General features: G+C 44.3%; 2 protein-coding genes across 4 annotated transcripts in view; both read left to right on the top strand.

The window, feature by feature from the left end:
* vav2 (vav 2 guanine nucleotide exchange factor) overlaps positions 1–23212 on the top strand; it is a 279748-nt gene that overhangs the window by 48790 nt on the left and 207746 nt on the right. The window lies entirely within an intron of this gene.
* Positions 8098–8436, top strand: LOC310879592 (enhancer of rudimentary homolog; the record flags this gene model as incomplete). The annotated part of the gene is made up of 1 exon (XM_083794363.1): positions 8098–8436. The coding sequence occupies one exon, from the start codon at positions 8098–8100 to the stop codon at positions 8434–8436; it is 339 nt and encodes a 112-aa protein (XP_083650489.1).

Genomic DNA, 23212 nt, shown 5'->3' with positions numbered 1-23212 from the left:
CGTCAGTCATTTCCACATTGAAAAATGTCCATACCTTTTCAAACATTTTCCAAAAACAAAAATTATACTAAAAATGATTAAATGTGTCAGTGCTTTCTTTGTATATTTAAGTGAAGTCATTTGTCATATCTTCCCTTCGTGCAACTTGTGATTACATAGCCTAAAAGGCAAACCGAAATACAAATGTTCAAAGCAAAAAAACACAATTAAATCGGTAATCGCAATTATTTTAGTGACAATTAATCGTCGACTCAAAATGTTGACGATTGTGCGCGCGCTTGTCGCTACCACTGTCATGACTGCCAGCACGCCTCTATCTGAATACTTGCCTCTCATTGACAATTAATTGCTAGGCACGTGAGTCGCTCAACATGTGAAAAGCTCTTGTTATTGTTATACCAATGTATGGTATAGGAGACTGTTAACCCATCTTGGGCTGGAACCCCTTTTGGTGTTTTAAACATGTTATAATTTAGCTATTGAAAAATAGCAGATCTACAAGCTTGTAGCGCGCCACCGAGTGGCGCGCTACAAGCTTTTAGGTCTGCTATTTTTGAAAAATCGTAAAAATGTGGTGCAAATCTTTGAATATATATATTCTTTCAAAGTGAATGTTTTTAAATCTGGTCTAAATTTTAAGCCCATAATGCAGGCCACCTAACACACAGTTTACAAACATGCCTCAAGGACACTACTGGCTGATCATGTGATTAATGATCGTCCTTGTCCGAGGACAAGTTGTTTGCCGTTTGATCCAACAAGCCCGTGCTGTGCATTAGTCAAATTCTACAATGGAGTCTGCATGTTAATTAATTACTCGTAGATTGATTGCCGTTTTTAAGCGGATTGCCTCACCTTGCTCACGGCTTATAGGATGGCTCAATCAGTGCCGTTAGGATTGGAAGGTCTTTATGGCAGCAATTGTTCACGCAGTTGTCTTAATGTTGGCAATATCTGTTCCGTGTACAGTACAGTACAGTACAGGGAACCAATTGAGATTATTTCAATCTGACAACAATAACAACAGTGAACATTCCAATTAGCATAATCTGCTCTGTTTTATTGAATACCAGACAAAGGTTGGTCAGCTGTTGGCTTTAGTAGTTAACTCTGAAGTTCAGTTTGTTGTTATGGTGAGAAAACAAAGTTATATTGTGGGAATTAATATTGTTGGCTTCTTTCTCACGCCTCCTGTCCATTGATGGCAGCCACTCAAGTTGATGATGGAGAACATGGTTAGCATAGGAAATTAAATTGTATGTAGATCTTTCTTTCTTTCTTTCTTTTTCCATTGTCCTGTTCCCTAGCCCCCCAACCCAAAGCTCTCCAGCTCTGCTCTTTAGCAGCTTAGAAGAAGCCCCCCCCCCCCCCCCTCATTTTTTCCCTTCTATCAGCTTTGAAATGAATGTATGTTGGAAAGTAGGCTAAATCTAGAGTGACGGCTTCTTCTCGTTGCTAAAAGTCAATCACATAGATATATAGTATATAATATCGTTTTGCATCATTGTGACAGGCCAGAACATTCTCCCCATCCTCCCCACACACAGGAACGGTCTTGACATGGGTTTTTACATATAATCATTTTGGAAATATTCAATTGAATATAATATATATTCAAATTCTTCCCTTACACGCTCAAGATCGGTATCGGTTTTCTTTTCACTCGAGTTGTTCTCGCTACGCCTCAGTGTCTACTTTGCCTGTTAACCACATGAACCCTAGCGTCCCAATTCAGGGGCGAACATTTGCAGAAGATAACAAAATGTTCCAATTGTTTTTGGAAAATAGCAGGCGGCATGCAATGTGTTGTGAGCTTTTAGATCAGCTATTTCCACAACCAGGCCTGTAGATTATTGTGTCATGATTTCTGGAGCCACTGCTGTTGAGTTTTTAAAATGTACTAATGTGGAAACTTTGTGCTCCACAAACCGATGAGTGTTGGAGCCGAATACAGTGGAATTTAATTGCACACGTCTCTACAGCAGTCGTTCCAAAACCTTTTCATGTCAAGGACCCCCAAATTGACACTTATTACTGCGGACCCCCATTTGAAAAGATATGCCAGGGACCCCCATAAGAGAATATTTTTACAGCTCTAGCAGTGATTCTCAACCAGTTTAATTTCAAAGACCCCCAGTTTGACATGCATTAGTCTACGGACCCCCCATTTAATGGCATTTATATTTTTCAACGTTATTAATTATAACGGGTCCGTTTGGTTCCATTTGTACACTCTCAGAGTTACAGACCCATAAGGGTACATTCGGTTGTAAACTATCATTTAGCTGGGGACCCCGTGGTCAACTCAGGGACCCCCCGGACCCCATTTTGGGAACCACTTCTCTACAGCAGACAACTTCAATCCACAGCAAATTAAAACTTATTACGCTACCACTGATCGCCATGCAGCCTAGAGAGATTGATTTGGCATGGGAGATTTAAGATGACAGTTATCATATCCTGAGAACTCGGATGCTAAATGAATGAAATTCTTCATTAGGAGTAACCCCGTGAGATGTGCTAGCATCGCGTTTTCGAGGGGGGTCCTAGAAATCATCCTCATCGTCACATCCACAACTTCACAGGTGTAAAGAAGTGGCCTCAGTGTGCGCCGTCATTTGTAGTTTTCATGGGAAGAGAAAGAACAGAGGTATAGGGTAGATGACCAGTGTTGTTTTTGGCAGCAAATTTCTATTTTAGTTTAGTCCGTCTTTGGAATAAAACTTAATTTAGTTTTAGTCACACTTTAGTCACGTGGAATGTTTTAGTGTTAGTCTAGTTTTAGTCGTAAAGTGTATTTTGGCGGGCCTTGATGCCGTCGTAGTGACTGATTTTACACTTGCTGAAAATACTAAAATAGCCGATCTACAAACTCACAGCAGCTTGTGAGCTTGTTATTTGTTGACGATATATTTAGTTTTAGTCATCAGTCTTCGTTTAGTTTTCGTGACTGATAAAAGGTAGTCGAACATTTTTCGTCTTGGTTTTAGTCGACGAAATCAACACTTCCCACATCAGGTCGAAACGTTGTTTTTATATTAAAATATTTTAGCATTGTGGTTTTGAGCCTCTTCAGTTTCTTCAAATTGGAAGGCTGCACCTAAACATTACGGTACGGTGCGCCCTGACATGTCTGCCTGTTGGTTTGCCAGTGTATAGAGCAGGTTGGCGGAACATAGGGCGGAACAATGTGATCTATACTGTACATACTGTACATGCAGATGGGTAAGCCTTGCCGAGCCATGAGGCCCATAGGGCGTTTCGCCGTGTTGACCTCGCACCTGACGATGTAACCAATATACCTGAAATGAAGCATTGCAATCCTGTTCCATTGAGCATCTTTTGGAGTGTCCTCTAAGAAGTGTTTTCACTTAATATCCTGCCTTCCAGCAGGTCCTCCACCTGGATGTGTTCACACACACACACACACACACACACACTCACACACACACACACACACACACACACACACACACACACACACACACACACACACACACACACACACACACACAGAGAGAGATATGGTGTGCGTAGTAAATGATTTATGATGTCACACCATGAAGCGTTCCCTGATGCCATAGCTCAAGACGTGTCTGGAATGTGAGAAAACATGAAGTCACCCCACTCTCGGGCTAATCTCAGAAGTGAATCACACACACACACACACACACACACACACACACACACACACACACACACACACACACACACACACACACCTGGAGCTCTGATCTTTCCCAAGGTCTCCTCTTGTGGCCCGTGTGGCCTTTCCTCTTCAGCTCTCCTCCCCGCCATCCTCTCCTCACTTGCTTCCTTTGTGGAGGATTACTGGCAGAAACTGTTTGTTTGATCCCCTCTTTGCTCGCCTCAACCGCACTATTATCCCAACAAATAATGCTCACACCAGCTATCTAACCCCCCCCCCCCCCCCCCCCCCCCATAACCACCACCATTGTTCCGTGCTCTGCCTGCCTGTACTTTTAGGAGATAAGAGTTGAGCCCCTCTCCGCTATCTGGTCTGTGATGTAACCGATTTGACTACAGCCTCTATACCCCCGGGGGGCTTTATTTTGACAGAACCGGAGGGACAGCTGTGTCACGGATATGTGAGGAGTTAATTTGATTTAGCACGGAGTGGCACAGGGAAGATCACAGCGACAGGTGAGGATAATTCATGACTGATGGTCGGATAAGGTAACAGGAACGCTGTGGGTGAGATGATGATGAGACGCGTAATGTGCACAAGCTGTGTGTTGTCGGCTGCGGAATCTTGTATCGCCACGTTTCATCTTTTTATACTTTGTTGAATGAAAGTATCGTGCAAAAGGTATACTGCGTACAGTGGCATGCACAGATGGACCCTTTTTTGTACAGTGTACAGTACTGTATGTGGGCCATGGTGACATTGACCAATTCTTGATTCTTGCCCCAAAATCTATAAATCTCAAATCTAAGGCAACCGGCCGGTTCCACGCGCTGCACAATGTGCCCTTTTTCACTTGAACACCTGCCCCTCTAAATGTCTGTGCACGCCACTGACTGCGTATTGCGACGAGACACATTGTAGAATCTGCAAAATTCTTTGCCATGCCCCAAAACAGTGGCATTCAAGTGGTCAAGTCTGTCTGTGAGTCAAATATAAATCCTTGCGAGAGCCGTGCTACAAGCTTGTAGATGTGACAAAAAATAATTGAATATATATATTTTTTCTTTCACAGCGAATGTTTTTAACTCCAATCTTTATATCTGCTTTCGGGAGGTCCCTGGAACAACGTATTTTCAGTTGGGGGGTGGTCTGGCGGCCAATTACAGATAATTCTGGTGGTCTTTGAGCACCACCGATTATAGAAACTGGTTTTTCAGAAAACGTTGTGGAATCTGGTCTTAATGGATTAAACTAGCTTGGATTTGTTTTGATCACTTAGTTTGTTCCGTTTGTACTCTGATCCGGAATAGCCTTATAGAATTACTCACAGGCTGCGGAAGAGCACCCTTTATCGTAAACACTGAAAAAAACAAATGATGTCTAGTCGTCTCGATAACCCCAGGCGTTCACATTCGGCGCAGAGAGAAAAGCCTGGGGAAACGCATTGGAAAATGTGGCAATACTTGTATTTCGCTAACCAATGACAGTGCAGAGGTGTGTCGCGCACTGTCACACACATTCCAGTATGCGAGTACACACACATTCCAGTATGAGAGTACACACACATACACACACACACACACACACACACACACACACACACACACACACACACACACACACACACACACACACACACACACACACCGGTGGACCAACCCCATCATGGGCAATTTAACTCCCCCCTCCATTTCCTCCTCTTCCTCCCTCTTGGCCATATGACAGTGCTTTTATCTTAAAGCCATTAATTGTGAGGGACAGTGCCAAGAAGCTTTCCACTGTGATTTGTGGCCATGCATAAACAGGAAGCGTGCTCCTCTGTGCATATTTCTTTTAGACCGTAGCTAAACAAAAGTGGTTGTTTTAACCTTTGCCGTGTATATTAATGTTGTAAGAGTAGCTGCTGGTTTCTGCTTGACTGACAGAGACGGTAGACCTGGCTTTTTCGATGCAGGCATAATGACATAAATATTGCCTTTTGTTAACGACACCCGTGAAGTAACTTTAAACAACTATTTGTCAATATGGCTGCTGTGGTGAATAAAAAGGTATTTTCCCTAATACTGTGTTGGAAAGGGCTCTGATAACAACACGCCCTGGCCTAACGGTAGTTATAATAATACAACTTTATTTGTATAGCACCTTTCATGACATGAAATGCAGCTCAAAGTGCTTTACAGAGCAACGGAGGGAAAGAAAAGAAAAGCAAAGCATGAAACATTAAAATGATAGCAGTAATGCAATATAGTGAGGACATGAATGACAAGGAATTTAAAAAGATCTATTAAAAGCGAGAATGTAGAAGTAGGTGCTTTAAACATGTCCACAGAGGCTGCCTGTCGACGGTACAGTGGGTACAGTTTGTTCCACACCGCCAACCCGTAGAAGCAAGGAAGCTCTTAGAAGGAAGTGAAGTGGTCACGTGACTGGGCTGCGCCATGACACTTTCATGGACACTTTCATGGGAGCCAAACTCATACCGGTAGTGCAATGAATACATGGCAGTGAATGGAGCCGGCTGGACCAGCTCATAACAAACATTATACATGAACGATTGCGAGCTTTGTCATGTAATTGGTTCAGGAATATGAAAGAAGACATAAGTGATATCACACGTTTTTTCCGAGTGGTTGTTTTTCGACTTAATAAGTTCTATTTATTTTTATTGAGGTATTTATAGAAGAGCACATAGTACGTTTTCTGCCTGGGCTGCTCTCTGCTCTTTGAAAAAATAAATCACATTAAGTAGTATGCACATAAAAAAATAAGACAGCCTAAAATAACGTGTTATATATATTTTATTTTCCAGAAGCGATCACTTTACAAAAGGTCTGTCATTCATAAATAATGTTCAGTGCATTCTGCCGAACTTCTGGGTGTAGTTTGGCTCCCGTGAAAGTGTCCATGAAAGTGTCATGGCGCAGCCCAGTCACGTGACCACTTCACTTCCTTCTAAGAGCTTCCTTGCGTAGAAGCAGGAAGCTAAAAACGTAGTGACGGAGATCAATCACGTCATCTAGTGCTGCGCAATTCATCGAAAAAAAGATTGAGATCTAGGCACTCGTTTTGTGAAGAATCGTGCAGCGATAGTTGGCTGTCCAATTTATTTGAGTTATTCTTATGTTTTTTTTTGTTGGTGAAAACTTGAAAAATGTAGAATCGTGTGAGAATCGCGATCTCAATTCTTGTAGAGGAAGATCGGTGTTCACATTTGAGCAAAGAATCAGTTCTAGTCAAAATGAACACCTCAAACATTCCGCTGCATGCTTAAATTCAATTGCTCTGTTGAATTTTTTTAATTTTTTATATTATGCTCTAGAAGTTTGGATATCTATGAAACCAGCCAGGCAGCTCTACACAAATCGTGTTCTGTGGCAACATTTACTGCCACCGTTTCACATCACCACCCACCCTTGTTTTGAGAGGCCTTTCTTCAAAGCTTGTGCTCTCTCTCCACTGTCCCCTGCATCGCCGAGTGGATTGCAAATCGTATAGCCCAATGGCGATCTGTGCAATAATTTAATCTGTAAAGTGTAAATTGTGTGTGTGTGTGTGTGATACTGTGCGTGCATGACACAGCAGATGTGTGAGCGGTGTGCGACGTCTGGAGTTGATTCAATGATTGTTTGCCCAAGCTGTATGGATGATGATGATTACAGTGAGGCTGAGGCCGGCCCCAGAGCAGGCTGGGTAATTAACAGGCTCTCCCCCATGTTAATGGCATTAGTCACCTATAGGAAATAATCAACTGTCATCACTGAGAGTGTGTGGGTGATTGCGTGCGTGCGTGCTACCCTTCCCGAGTCCCAGGTGTAGCTAAACTTGGCTTTCATTTGGTTTCATTGTACGCTCCCAAGAGTTAAATATCTATGAGGGTCCATTTCGTTACCAACTCTCCATTTAGCTGGGGACCACCTGGAACCCCCTCAAGGCCCACTGGTGGTCCCCGGACCACTGGTTGAACACTAGTGCCATGTAGTAACAGAACATCATGAACATTATTTGTGGGTGTACTGTAGGAGTAATACTGGCCCGTCACATCGCCATATAATGATTACCCTGATGTCATCCTACTAATGTCATAGACTGACACGGAACTCCATATATTGGCATAAAAGGAAACGCCGACGCACAGCTTGGCTTTGCTGATTGGCCAAAGCGTTGCGTGACGTGACGTTTGCGTCACGGTAACCTATTTATAGGATGGCGTGCACGACAGCGCTCTATAACTCTTTTCTCGCATGCTATAGCCGATGCCTCTCAGAAGACCAGAGATTATTGGAGGATGAAACCAGAGCACGCTCCCTTCAGGTTCCCTCCGTGAGCCTCCAGGACTACGGCACAGCGCTGATCCAAAATCAATTTTTTTAGTTGCACATAAATCGATAGACAAAAAGTGTCCAGAAGACGTGAAGGTTCCTCCTTAACGAGTCTCGCGGGTCAAAAACATGTCTCACACCATCCTGCTCGTCCAGCCCACGAAGAGGCCCGAGGGCCGCACGTACGCCGACTACGAGTCGGTGAACCGGTGCATGGAGGGTGTCTGCGCCATGTACGAGGAGCACCTGAAGAGGATGAACCCCGGCAGTCCCGCCATCAGCTACGACATGGACCAGCTGTTTGAGTTCATCGAGGAGCTGGCGGACCTCAGCTGCCTGGTGTACCGGGCCGAGACGCAGGCGTACCAGCCCTACAACAAGACCTGGATCAAGGAGAAGATCCACGGGCTGCTGCTGCGTCAGGCCCAGCCCGTCTACACGCCCGCCGCCGTCCAGCCCCAGTGGTGAGACGATGAATTGCATTTGTATCGCGCTTGATAGGTGAGGCCGGCGAACAGTCGACGCCAGCGTCCTCACTTCCCACACGCCAGTGGTGGCGAGCTCACACCGACCGACTCATTTGTAGGCAATGTAGGTTCAGTGTCTTCCCCTAGGACACTTCGACATGTGGACAGGAGGAGGAGCCGGGATTCGAACCGCCGACCCCAGAGATCATTGGACGACCTGCTCTACCTCCCGAGGCACAGCCGCCCCAAAGATGCAACCACCCGGCCGGTGTCTTGGAGACCGTCCCGTTTGGTCATTACTTGACACCAAAAGGTACTCCGGCGGCACTTGCTTCAACAGGCCACTCTGGGGCCATAATCCCTGCAAACTTTGTTGTTATGGGAGTGGAGAGCTACTTGGTGTATCTAGCCTATACATATATAGCAGATCTACCCATTCAATTAAAATGAAAAATATATATAAACATAAACGGAAAACCCCCCCACACAAAAAAGGTGACAACACTGATCAGGCCCACGTGTCTCGTGCTCGCTGCTAGTAGGCAAAGGAAGTCGATTTCCAAATATTGTCAGAATGGATGTAATCAACAACAGGATATCCGCCCATGGGGAAACCATGCCGTTACAGGATCCTGTCCTGTTTATGTACTCTAGGGTGATGCCTTTTGGCATGTGGGATATTCTCCATAAGGACAAAGGGAGACAGATGGACACACGGATCCAAGAAGTCAACCATGGAAAAGAAAATGGAATAAAAAAAAAACACATTTGTGTGACGTGAGCGGCGCCTTTTATTCACACACACAACGTCAGATCAACATAATGGAATGTCAGCTCCATATATGGAGATCTAAGGGTGGCAGCGGGGTCAGTGGCTTGAGTGTACAGGGTTTGATGAGGGCCCAGGTAGTGCTGGGCCTTAATTTCCGGGCCTGTTGAGAACGCCGTCTGCCGGGCACGGCTGCACTAATAACTTTGGGGCAGGCCCGTCTAGAGTTTAAATGGACAGGTATCAGTCAAAAGGGAGACATCGAAGAGGAAGGATGGATGGGGAAGGATCAACATATGGAATGGCAGAACAGGTCAGCTCCATATATGGCACGTGACTGACTGACTGACTGACTAACTGACGGGAAATGCACAATTTCATATAGTAACTGCGACCTGTGGTCACAACAACACAGCTATGGGTGTGGTTTAAGTTCAGGTGGTTGGTGCTAAGGTAGAGAGTGTAGAGAGTTTCCACTGTAGGCGCATACAGAATTCCGTACAGAAATGACAGAATTATGTCTTTCAGAAACACTTTCTGAAATCACTCAACAGAGACAAAGTCATGGATTTAGCACTACACACCACATAATGGATTTGTCGTCTTTTTTTTCAGTTACCCTTTTAAATGCTTTTCAGTTGTGTCCTGTCAAATACAATGTGCGGGCTCCCATTCCGTGTTTTGCGAGCACATTCAGTGCTCAGCCAATCAAATCATCACAAATGTGGTACACACAAACACAAAGCTGGTCTCAATAGCTCAAAAAGAAGAATCATAACTTCACTAAAACCATCTGAGAAACGGAAACAAAACATTTAAAACATGATGAGGGCATATTGGAGACTAGAGAGGTACAACCAGTGTAGCTAACAAAAAAAATCTTTGTTTAAAAGGTCTTAGTCCTGCGGTGCTCTCAGGTGGGCAGGGATCACCTTGCACAGTTCGGGGACCACTGAGCAGAAGGCCCGGTCGCTCATGGTACGCACTACGTAGGTTGATCTTGATGCGTCATTGAAGAGGTTAGTGTTTGAAGAGTGGAGGCTGCTGCTGATAATTGGGAGACATTTATGAGCAAGATTTTGTTGTTGATGAATAAATAACTTACAGCATGGACATTGGACCTGTAAGGATCCATCTGGTTCCATTTGTACATTCAGAGTTCTTGGGGTCCATGACCTATAATGCATTTAGTAAACTGTTTTTTTTTTTAAATGAAAACCTTTTCAGAATCATTATACAGTGTATATAAATTGGACCTAAATCTCTGCCATGAGACATACTGTGACAACAAGTGAGGTGAACTCTTTTCTGGCGAAATGAACATTGGAGCCAGCTCTCCTCTCTTCCAGTCTGGTGTCATAAATTACTTACTGGTCCGGATTCCGGAGATGTCGGAAGGCCCTCTCCTCACATCCATCACGCCCTCTGGGAGACCGGGGCCTGAGCCTGACGTGAGGCACGCCTCTCCTGGGTCTTCACAGCATGGCCTGCTCCGAGTAATCTATAGTAAGAGTGGCGACGCGCTTTGATCTCACCGCAAAAGCGGGTGCCTATGGGCTAATAGTTCCAGACATTGGAACTATATCCCATTGAGATAGAATGAGCACTTCCGCATTCCATCGTTACAATGGGAGTCGACACTAGTGTCGCCAATCGGGGGCCTGCTTGGTGCAGTGGTTCCCAAACCTTTTCATGTCAAGGACCCCCAAATTGACACTAATTAGCCTTGCAGACCCTCGTTTGAAAAGATATGCCAGGGACCCCAATAAGAGACGACTCTAGCAGTGATTCTCAACCCGTTTAATTTCAAGGATCCCCACTTTGACATGCACTAGTCAACCAAATGGATCCGTTAGGGTCCATTCGGTTCCATTTATACACTCTGAGCTACAGACCCATAAGGGTCCCTTTGGTTCCTAACTATCATTTAGCTGGGGACCCCCTGCAACTCCCTCAAGGACCCCTGTGGGTCCCCAGACCCCAGTTTGGGAACCACTGGTTTAGTGGATACAACACCCATACTGTACGCAGTCACTCTGAGTGGGCTCATGTTGGAAGACTCTTGTTGGTGCACTCTTCAGCAAAAATAATAATGTGTCATAAAAGCAACTGTTTTCAAAGTACTTCACAGGCAGCAGCAGTGAGATACAGTGAGATACAGTGTGTTGATTCAACATGCATATACAGTAGCCTAGGTGTTCGTTCATCCATGGTCTAGTTCTATATTTCATATTTTGGGATGAGGATGGTGTAAATTGTGGACGGATGGCAGATGCAGACGTAGTTTACGTTACGCCTGTCTAATAACGTATTAGATCAAATCAATCAGTCAATGATGTGGTCCTCTGGTCCGCACCTGCCATTAGCCAATTATACAATAGATGTTTTTGAAAGTCTGTTGCAAATATCCGCCCATAATGACATGCCCCAGGGGTGCCGGGTTGAAAATGCTTAATAATGATGATTAGTGGCCCAGGCCGTAGCGTAACGGTCTGGGCACCGGACTGGTAATCCAGTCGCAGTGTGCCGCGGGTTCGACTCCCGGACCCGACACGGCCTTTACTGCATGTCATCCCCCCATCTCTCCCGTTTCCTGTCAGCCTACTGTCTGTCCCTTCAAAAATCAATAAAAGGCGTAAGCCGCAAAAAAAAAAATATCTTTAATAATGATGATTAGTTTTTCCTGAGCACATTATGAGCACCCACTGCCTCCCTCTTAAAATAGTTTAAATGCCGGGCTAGACTGCCTATGTTTAAAGTTCGAACAGCCAGTGCACTGAGTTGCTTGTCATGAAAATCCACTTTAAAACGGTGTTTTGTAGTGTTGTAGTGTACTTATAGAACAGATTTTAAATATATTATGCTTTTAAGTAGTTCCTCTTAAAAGGTCGTTTTTATGATCTTTTATATAGTAACTGTGTTTGTGTGTACTGTGATCTCTGTTGTCTTTACCACTGCACAAAATAAGTTTCCGGAAGGAAAAATAAAGTTATTTGAAGTTGAAGTATGACTTAAAAACTGATTAAAAATGTGGATTAAACAACGAAAACATAACTCGGGCAACTCTCGAATCGCAGCGAAAGTGTTCTACAATTAACTCTGGTAAATCGTGAATAGTAGTCAAAGTGTTAAAGCCAACTTTCTGCGCCATAACGTTTGTAGTAGCTAATTGGCTGTTTTTGGTTACGTAACCAATCTATGTTTTACAATCGTTCATAAAGACATAAATTCCCTTGCAGGGGCAGAAGACCAAACTATTCAAGTGTACTTTTCAAGAGAGACAAGGAAAATTGGACAGAGGTTGTAGCAAAGGGTCAACTACAATGTTCTTGCTCCTGTTGCATTCTTTCAGCCTAGTGTCAATTCAATGTTTTGGTACTCGGGTCGGAGTATTGGGGGCCGGTTCCAAGTAAGAGTACTTGAGGGTGGTATCGGACCAGAGTACCCGAATATACCAGTATCTGTATCGGAACAACTCTAGGGCGAAGGCCCACTGGTGCAAAACGAATGCACCGCAAAGACAAAAGTGGAAAGAGATAGCGTGTGGTTTTCACCAGTCCCTGAAGAGACATTATGAATTATTACTGTCCCACAGAGGAGGGAAAACAAACATCTATCTATGGTCAGCGGAAATTGGAAAATCGGGTCAGATAGAACTCCGGTGATAATAGTTAATGGTTTTTTGCTCACTTTTGTCTTCCGCCTAGGGGATATTCTCTCTATTGTCTCTTTCTCTCTCTCTCCTCCCCTCTCCCCTTCCCATGGACGTTAAACTGTAAAGTCTTGAGCACGCACGCACACACTGACGCACACAGTCACACACACACACCTCCCAGCTTCCGTTGCTAAAAGTAAATGTCAAAACAAATTAACCTGCATTGCTGAACCAAAACCAAACTAAAGTATTTAGGGCAGTACTTCATATTGACTGGATTTGGCCGTTCTCGCCGCTGTTGGAGATCGGAGTCTGGCAGTGGCAACAAGCACGCACGCACACACACATTTTAATCATTTATTTATGTCCACATAAGAGATGCAATACAAGGACACACATATTTACAAGGTGCCGTACAGAATGCAATCAGCAAATCCTGGACAAATACCCACACACCCTTCAGGGGTCAGCGTCTTTGCCATATTTGGCGGCTACCGATAGTAGAAGAGATTGCACAGAACTTTTCAAGCCGTTCACACACACACACACACACACACACACACACACATGCAGGCGCACACACGCACAAAACAAAAACACATTTCACACAACAGACAACTCTAACTGTAATTAAACCACACCCTAATGACTACAAACAAACAAGCAAGGTGTGATTAACACACTGTGGTTTTGATGTCATCACATGACAATGAAGTCATGTGCGCGATGTGTTAGCCTCGGTACCCAGGCTTTTGTTTTTGTTCACATTCAGAATAGAGCGTCGCTGTCCCACCCTCTCTCACGACGACGAGAGACCCTCAGACTTTTCAAAAAGTATTTATTTAAAGACATTTACACTGCGGACGATAAACACATGACGATAAACACAATGTTTTGGGACAATCTAATAATTTGTAAGAAGAAAAAGTGTTGTATCCTGCCTTTTTCTTCTTCTTTCTAATTATTTGATCAGCCCAAAACATTGTGTTTATTGTCATGATGTGTCACAACTCGAGTTGGCTTTGTCCACGGCGTAAACGTCTTTAAATAAATACTTTTTGCAAAGTATCAGGAAAATGAACAGGAAATTATTTTCCGTGTCTCTCGAGGGGGCGGGACTGCGATGCTCTATACAGCCTGGTGAAACCCATTGGAAATGCTGGTGTAACCCAGGTCCAGAATATAGGTTAAAATGGGTTAACTCATCCTTCAATATGAATAAATAAATAACTGTTAAAAAGTCCTCAAGTGACAATTAATTAATTCAGTCATATCCCCTCACTACACTGAAATGTACACAGAAAACTCCCTCAGATCAGTTCATCCTTGATATTAGATGAGAGACATTGCCCAAACTGGTCTGAACGAGTGTCAATTGAGCCTGTTGCCTGTGTGCGGGGACAGCAGGTGAAACGAGTCCTAATCAATGAGAGAGAGAGAGAGAGGGACAGCAGAGTGAGAACAGAGAGGAGAACTGCAGAGTGCAGACAGAGTGAAAAGCTAATCTTCTGTTTAAGAAAATATAGAATAATAATGTCAGTTGTGTAGAACAAAACACAGCATTAATGACATTAAGTTGTTGTGAGGAGCAACTTTGAGTCATCTAAAGCAGTGGTACTGATGTGCTGATTTCATTTGCAAACCCTGGTGAGTGACAAACAGTGTTTGATGCATTAGCTGCTAGGTGGCTAACATGAGGGAAGGCCCAGCACTACTGGTGACTAGTTGTTTGTTCAATGAATAATTAAGTAATGCAACTGTAATTATTAGTGTATTATTATTTATTTTGGTAAAAATAATGTGTACTCACACATGAAATTCATAGCCACTAAGTGGTGTGCATGGGTTTACTGTCGATGTGTTTTGCTTTATTGTTTTGGTTATTGTGAATGTGATTATTTTTGGATTCAAATTCAAAAGAGCAATTGATTGTGAAAATTGGATTAATGCTACTGAACTGCTTTAAATACTGCAATTGAATTGCACAAGGTATTCTCAGTCAGAGTAGTTGGGTGCACCCACAGATTCAAAAACCCTAAGATTTATATATTGATACCAAGGTACCTATTTCATTCATTGTTGTCTAATGTCCTATGTTTATGAGCATTGTTTCATGTTTTGTTTCTTATTTCAATTTATATAAGTATTTGAGCCGGCCAACTCAGTGACTTGCATCGGGTCTCATCATTTACCCCTCTGGCTCCAGTAGACGAACCTAACTGAACCTAACTAGTCCAACGTCTAACCCTTCATTGTAATTTGGTAGCTGTCCTACACTACCTATACGACACAAGTGTTACACTGGCATGGGAAGCCCACTTTCCTTGTATTTCGCAATAACGGCGCAGAGGCGCGTCGATCCAGATTTGGTGGCGTCAGTGTTCTCTAACCTTTTTTCTACCGGGGAGGAGAGTAGGGGGGCACTCAGATCGGTAAACCAATAAGAGTTTTAACTTTTAGACTACTTGTCTATAAATCTCTCAATGGTCTCGCACCTTCCTACCTACATGACTGCCTGCCTAAATATGTCCCAAACCGCCCCCTAAGGTCTTCCACTGCTGGCCTGCTCGCTTTGCCTAAAGAAATGGCAACTAAAAAATACGGGGAAGCAGCTTTTTGCTTCTAACAAGCTCCCATTGTACCTTCGTCAGGCAGCCTCTGTAGACATTTTTAAAGCTCAGCTCAAGACCCACAACATTGCTTTTAATTGATATTATTATTTTATTTTTTTATTTTTTATTTTTTTTTGTTATTCATGTCCTCACTGTATTGCATTACTGCTTGTTTTTTGTCGTTGCCTTGCTGTATTGCATTACTGCTTGTTTTTTGTCGTTTCTTTTATTCTCCATTGTTCTGTAAAAGCACTTTGAGCTGCATTTCATGTCATGAAAGGTGCTATACAAATAAAGTTTTATTATTATTATTATTATTTTAACTACTGCCTGTGTTCGACCCGGCACCCGCCCCTCTAGACCAGAAATCATACAGGCCGGGCCAGAATAACGATTTGTGGACCGTTTTAGGTTACGTTCTGATACTTCCGGAAACATGGAAATTCACTTTGTGTGGTCAGTCAGCACAGTTACAAGACCAAGTAGAACAGTGAATGAGTAGTGCTGTGTTCCATATAGTCCTCTGGCTACGGTCCCGCTATTTTGGAACGGTATGGAATGGTAGCCTCGGTGAGCTTGTAGTAGATCGACTGGCAGTCCCCACTTTGAAAACATGTGAACTGGACTCTCTCTCTCTTTGTGTGTGTGTGTGTGTGTGTGTGTCTCTCTCTCTCTCTCTCTCTCTCTGTCCATTATCCATATCCTTTGTTCCTCTGCATTGTTCCGCTCCACTGGAGAGGACGGAGCCATGCATACCTTGAAGATGCATCTCCTTTCCTGTTAACCCTTCCTGTACATGCTCTCTTTGTGTGTGTGTGTGTGTGTCTCTCTCTCTCTCTCTCTCTCTCTCTCTCTCTCTCTCTCTCTCTCTCTCTCTCTCTCTCTCTCTCTCTCTCTCTCTCTCTCTCTCTCTCTCTCTCTCTCTCTCTCTCTCTCTCTCTCTCTCTCTCTCTCTCTCTCTCTCTCTCTCTCTCTCTCTCTCTCTCTCTCTCTCTCTCTCTCTCTCTCTCTCTCTCTCTCTCTCTCTCCCCCCCCCCCCCCCCTCTCCACTGAAGGGTTTTTCTGAGGTTCACTGCCTTTTCCGTGTCGCTACTACTAGCCGAAAATAGCAAATCTATATATTAGCCAACAAACACGCCATGATGCAAACGCGTATACTTTCTGTCAGCGGCTCCGGTCATGCTCCGTCTGAAGTATTATGTCTGGCTTAATGCTTCATTTCTCACGGCACACCCTTTTTATCTCTGGTCTCTGCCCTACATGCAATTAAGACTATGTTGTAGTATCTTCACAGGCAGCCGGAGCGAAGCTGAGGGTGCACTTCTGGACTTTGCCTCAATTATCTTGCCATGTAGTACAAAGTCCCTTTAGATCCTGGGCCATGAGTTGAAGGATCTTTATATATATTTATAATGGAGTTTAACCTCTCTGAAAACCCCAGTTACGGCGCACTTAACTCTCTTTAAACAAGACTAGTGTAACCGCCTCAAATATACCAAAACAGTCTAATGATGGTGTGGCTTTCTTGCGAATCTTGACGTCAAGTCGTTGACCTTTTTTGGCCAAATCTGACTGAGGGACTGCCATTGTCGTTATTAATTGTCGTTTTTTTTTCATGTCACAAGAAAGCAGGGAATCATAGCTTCAAATTGACATTGGTTGTTCAGTTTGACCCACCAGTTTTGGAGATAATGGCTTATAGAGTAATGTCTTGCAGAGAAACAGCGAGTTGAGAAAACAGGCTTGAAAGGTTCACTTCTGTGGACCACCATCCGTGTCCACTTTAAGAGAAGGATATTTTTGTATTCATGCATGGACATATGCTAATCTATATACCGCTATGTATTGCTAATCTATATACCGCTATGCATGTATTCCATTTGTGTTTATTGGGGGGGGGGGGGGGGGAATATGTGAATAATTGTCGTATAAATACTTTGTCAAATAGGAAAATGAATAAACATATCTTAATGTATATTAGGGCTGTCCCCAACTAAGGATTTTTATAGTCGACTGATAGATGAATACATTTGCTGTTAGTCGACTAATTGCCCCAAAAAATTGTGTATAAAAATACAATATTTACAAAAATATACAAAAATATTGTATTATTCCACTAGGTCTGTGGGGGACATAAACACATTTGAACATTCTGACTGTTCAAATCTTTTTTTTTAACAACTGAGAGGCTTGTCATTAGCCAGATTGAGCACAGCAGGTGAGATTGAGATTCTGGAGTCTTATCAGGCCAGCGCACTGTGCGATTCAAGTCACAGGCAGTGGCACATTGCCACACAGACACACTCCACATGCACATTGGAGATTTGAACAGTCAGAATGTTCAAATGTGTTTATGTCACCCACAGACCTAGTGGAATAATACAATATTTTTGTATATTTTTGTAAATATTGTATTTTTATATACAATTTTTTTGGGGCAAATTTTTTTTTTTTGATGAACATAGACTAAGAGGTGGTCAGTCGACTGAAACCCGTTCCGATCGATTAGTCGACTATTCGACTAATCGAGGTCAGCCCTAATGTATATATATATTTTTTTATATATATCCTTTTATAAGACATTTTGCACCGATCGGCATATACTGTAGTCGTGGACAGACGAGGACTGATGGTGGTACATCTGGTGGACATGCATATACCGTGTGGACGAATGGTCTTTTAGATGGCTCGCTCCTAAGCGCCACATCGTTAAAAAAACAAAAAAAAATAGTTCCCATGAGCGCCAGTTCAGGTTTGTCAACCCAAGAGTTGAGAGTGTGATTTAATAGTATGGTCGATCAGTGCCCCTTTCGCAGGCCGTTGGGGCTAATTGAATCAAATGAACATTTGCATATCCTCGTTATGCATTATTCATTAGGGTCTTGTCTCTTCAATTAGTGGGAGCGGGGCCTTTCTCTCCACTAAGTTTAACATCTGGGTGACCCGGAAGACCGTCTGGTAGCGGAGGGGAAGGTGCACGGACACCAGCCATCCCTCTTAATTATCCCAGGCAGGATTTTTTTTTTTTTTTAAACTATAGGGCCGTGACCCGTGTTGGGTTTTTATATGGGCGGCTGTGGCTCAGGAGGTAGAGCAGGTCTTCCAGTGATCCGTGGGTCGGCGGTTCCAATCCCAGCTCCTCCTGTCCACATGTGGAAGTGTCCTTGCGCAAGACACTGAACCCTAAATTGCCTGCAATGAGTTGGTCGGTGTGAGCTCGCCCACCATTGGTGTGTGAATGTGGGAAGTGAGGACGTTGGCGTCGACTGTTCGCCACTTCACCTCGCAATGTATGAATGTAAAGCGCTTTGAGCACTTGGAAAAGCGCTAAGGGGGGTGTGTGTGTGTGTGCGCGATACTGGACATTGTTTGCACTGAGGTGAGGGATGTTGTTGTACTCTGTAAGGCTGAGTACTGATTACATCCAGCCATATGAATCTCACCTTACCAGAAAGAAATCGCCACCCCAGCTCTGGGATCATTAACCCAGAGCTGGGTTAATGTGTGTGTGTGTGTGGCTCATCATGTGAAGCAGCTCAGCCTCAGCCAGACGTTTTGTGTGTGTGTCTGTGCGTGTGTGTGTGTGTGTGTGCATGCGTGCTCAGCCAGACGTTTCATGTGTGTGTGTGCTTTGGCTCCCTCAGCCCTGCTGAGAGCTGCCTTCGTTCCTGTTATTCTAAAGGTGTGGCATGATTCACTCCTCCAGATTTGTGTGTGTGCGAGCACACGTGCTTGTGTGACATATTCTGTGACTGTCTCAGGCACAGTACGTGTTTGTTTGTTTTTACGTGTGTGTGTGTGTGTGTGTGTGTGTGTGTGCGTGCATGCATCAGTCCTCACAGCCTCCCATACTGCAGGCATGTCTCTTGTCTGATAGACTCCAATCCTCTGACTGAATGTCTGACTATCTGAGCATCTCATTGACTCATACTGTAGTTCCTCTGCATGCTCTGTTCAGCTCTCTCCTCTCATCTCCTCTCCTCTATTCTCCTCCTCTCCTCTATTCTACCTCCTACCCTCTATTCTATTCTCCTGCTCTCCTCTCCTCTATTCTACCTCCTACCCTCTCCTCTATTCTCCTGCTCTCCTCTCCTCTATTCTACCTCCTACCCTCTCCTCTATTCTCCTGCTCTCCTCTCCTCTCCTCTATTCTCCTACTCTCCTTTCCTCTCCTCTCCTCTATTCTCCTGCTCTCCTCTCCTCTCCTCTATTCTCCTGCTCTCCTTTCCTCTCCTCTCCTCTATTCTCCTGCTCTCCTCTCCTCTCCTCTATTCTGCTGTTCTCCTCTCATCTCCTTTCCTCTACTCTCCTCTATTCTCCTGCTCTCCTCTCCTCTATTCTCCTGCTCTCCTCTCCTCCTCTCCTCTATTCTCCTCCTACCCTCTCCTCTATTCTCCTGCTCTCCTCTCCTCCTCTCCTCTATTCTCATCCTACCCTCTCCTCTATTCTCCTGCTCTCATCTCCTTTCCTCTCCTCTCCTCTATTCTCCTGCTCTCCTCTCCTCTATTCTCCTGCTCTCCTCTCCTCCTCTCCTCTATTCTCCTCCTACCCTCTCCTCTATTCTCCTCCTACCCTCTCCTCTATTCTCCTGCTCTCCTCTCCTCCTCTCCTCTATTCTCCTGCTCTCCTCTCCTCCTCTCCTCTATTCTCCTCCTACCCTCTCCTCTATTCTCCTCCTACCCTCTCCTCTATTCTCCTCCTACCCTCTCCTCTATTCTCCTCCTACCCTCTCCTCTGTTCTCCTGCTCATCTCTCCTCTATTCTACTGCTCTCCTCTCCTCCTCTCCTCTATTCTCCTCCTACCCTCTCCTCTGTTCTCCTGCTCATCTCTCCTCTATTCTACTGCTCTCCTCCTCTCCTCTATTCTCCTCCTATCCTCTCCTCTATTATCCTGCTCTCCTCTCCTTTCATCTATTCTCCTCTTCCCTTTCATCATTTTCATCTTCAGACACACCCCCCCCCTCATTCCCTTCCCTCTCCTGCTTCCTTTGCTCCTTTTCCTTGTTCTTGATCAGATTTCCCTGTTGTCGTCGATTTCCCTCTTTCTCCGACACCAAAGGGCTCCAGCTCTTGCCAAAACAAGCCAAGCTCTCCCTCCTCTTTCTCTCTCCCTCCCTCCCTCCCTCCCCAAACCCTTTCCCCACCGCATCCCGTCCCATTTAGTTTGTTGTTGTTTGGGATTCATGGGGAAAGAAAGTCTAACCCGCGTCCCCTCAGATCCAAACACAGAAACATGCAGATAAAGACCCCCTCCACGGTGGAATGAAGCCTCATCCGCAGACAGAGTAAGGCCATGTCTGTGTCTAGCAGACTATACTCACACACCCACCTCCTGTAAGCTATACCTATTTATTATCGTCCCTCACGTCGTACCATCTTGCCCTCACGTCCTCCCCTGCTTCCTAGTATTCGCTTCCTAGTATCCGCTTGAGTTGTTTGCTTTGTGTATATATATATATATATATATGTACGTGGTAGAGAGAATTAATATGGATGTGAGGTTTCTGCCCGACAAACGATATCCTGTGGGTTCGACGTCAGCCATAACCACTTAAGCACTATTTATTTTATCATCCGATGCATAGCGAAAACAGCAGACGCACCAGCTCACAGCATGGAGTCCAAAACGTAGGGATGCCAGGTTCGAAACGTAGGGATGCCAGGTTGGATGCGGTTAGAGGGCCATACCTGCCAGGCCTTGCTGACTCCAGTGTTGTTTTTGTCGACTAATACTATGACAAAAAGTGTTTCGTCGACTACCTTTTTTCACTGATGAAAACTAAATGGAAACTAAATGAATGATGACTGAAACTAAGACTAAATATACTGACATTTTCGTCGACAAATTAAAAACTAGACTAAAATGTTAGGAAGGGACCCAGTAGAGAAGAGATCCAGTATAAGTCATTGACTCATTTTACACTTTGTTGCATGCTGAAAAAATTTCAGCAAGTGTAAAAAACGTCATTACAACGGCATCAAGGCCCGCCAAAATACATTTTAGTCGACTAAATCAACTGTAGATTTTAGTCGACTAAAATCTTATATTTAGTCGACTGAAACTAGACTAACACTAAACCATTCCAGGTGACTAAAATGTGACCAAAACTAAATGAAAACTAGAGACTAATGACTGAAACTAAAATCAAAATTTGCTGCCAAAAACAACACTGGCTGACTCATTGTCATTCTCACACATACAGTACAGTACCTGCATCGGCTCGCCGTGCCGTCGCATCTGTGAACCCCAGAAGAGAGCGCATGCAGCCACCGGCCAGTGACGAGCCGTGCAATTGGCTGGCCTGTGCCAAAGTGACATTTGCGTTTTCCGTCGTCGGGTATAAGGTTATCTCGTCTGGTCGCTGGTCCTCGTGTGTATTGCGGGTGGAGGAGGAGGAGGTGTGATGGGGGTGAAGTGTATTCTTCTCCAGCCTCGGATATGAAAAGGTAACATTTGCAGGAGAGGTTTGGAGAGAGAGAGAGAGAAGGGGCTCCGCAGATACGGATCACGAGGGCCAAGATGTGTCTGACATTCAAATGCATGCTGGGAGATACGAGAGGCCTGCGTGTGTGTGCATATAGTTGTGAGGACCAAATGTCGAGCACCATTTTCCTTGGTCCTCACAAGACTATGTTTCATGGTTTAACGTTCTTTTCTTTTTTTTTTTACATCATAAAAACATTTGGCCCGGACTGTTGGCTCAAAAAAGCAAAAAAACAAACATTTGCGTTAATTCCACCCCCCCCCCTTCCGTAGCATTGCGCTAAGCTAACACTGCTGGGGTTCTTTCTCAAAACGGCGCTCCACCCTACGGATGACAGACATTCAATTCCAGTTCGGATACTTTTTTGTAAATATTATTAGCAGCTCATCAGTAGGGCATCAAGATGGCTTGTGTGGGAAGGCGAGGCTCCGTGATTACAAAGAAAACCCAGAGGCACAGTGCTGCGTCACATTTCACTGCTAGTGGCATGAATCTAGCTTTCTAGGTCAGTTGTTCCCAAAGTGGGGTCGCTGGACCCCCAGGGGGTCCCCAGCTAAATGATAGTTAGGAACCAAATGGAGCAGTTATGGGTCTGTAACTCAGAGGGTGTACAAATGGATATCCCAATGGATGTTCCATTTGTACACTCTCAGAGTCAAATTAACTTTGAGGCTCCCAGCATACATTGGGCTCCCAGCGATAGAAATGGGGGAGCGTAGACTAATTCAGGTCGAAGCGGGGGTCCTTGAAAATGAAAATGGTTGAAAATAACTACTAGAGCCGTGGGGTCCGCAGGCCGGGGGTCCGCAGGCTAACGGGTGTCAATTTGGGGGGTCCTTGACATGAATAAGTTTGAGAACCACTGTTTTAGGTTGTCTCAATTCACGGAACCCCTTTTGGTGTTTTAAGCATTCTGTTCTACTTTAGCCATTTTATTATTATTTTTTTTTATCCCACAATTTTGCAACCCATTTTTTTCACCCAGTGTCAATTATCCAATGTAATCCTGGGCTCTAGACTTCCTCTGCCCACCTGGGGGGGGGGGGGGGGGGGGAAGCGGACTGACCTCATGCTTCCTTCTATGCATGAGGAGTCCAAGCTGCTCTACTTTAGCCATTGAAAAATAGCAGATAGCCTCGAGCTTGTACTGTAGGTCTGCACATTTTTGAAAAATCTTGAAAATGTGGCGCAAATATGAAAATATATTCTTTCAGAGCAAACTCAGTTACTCAAATCGTTGCTTTCGGGGGGCATAT

The sequence above is a fragment of the Protomyctophum parallelum genome (genome assembly GCF_964188405.1).
Source record: "Protomyctophum parallelum genome assembly, chromosome: 21".
NCBI classification, from domain to species: Eukaryota; Metazoa; Chordata; class Actinopteri; order Myctophiformes; family Myctophidae; genus Protomyctophum; species Protomyctophum parallelum.
This window is presented reverse-complemented; position numbering and strand designations above follow the sequence as displayed.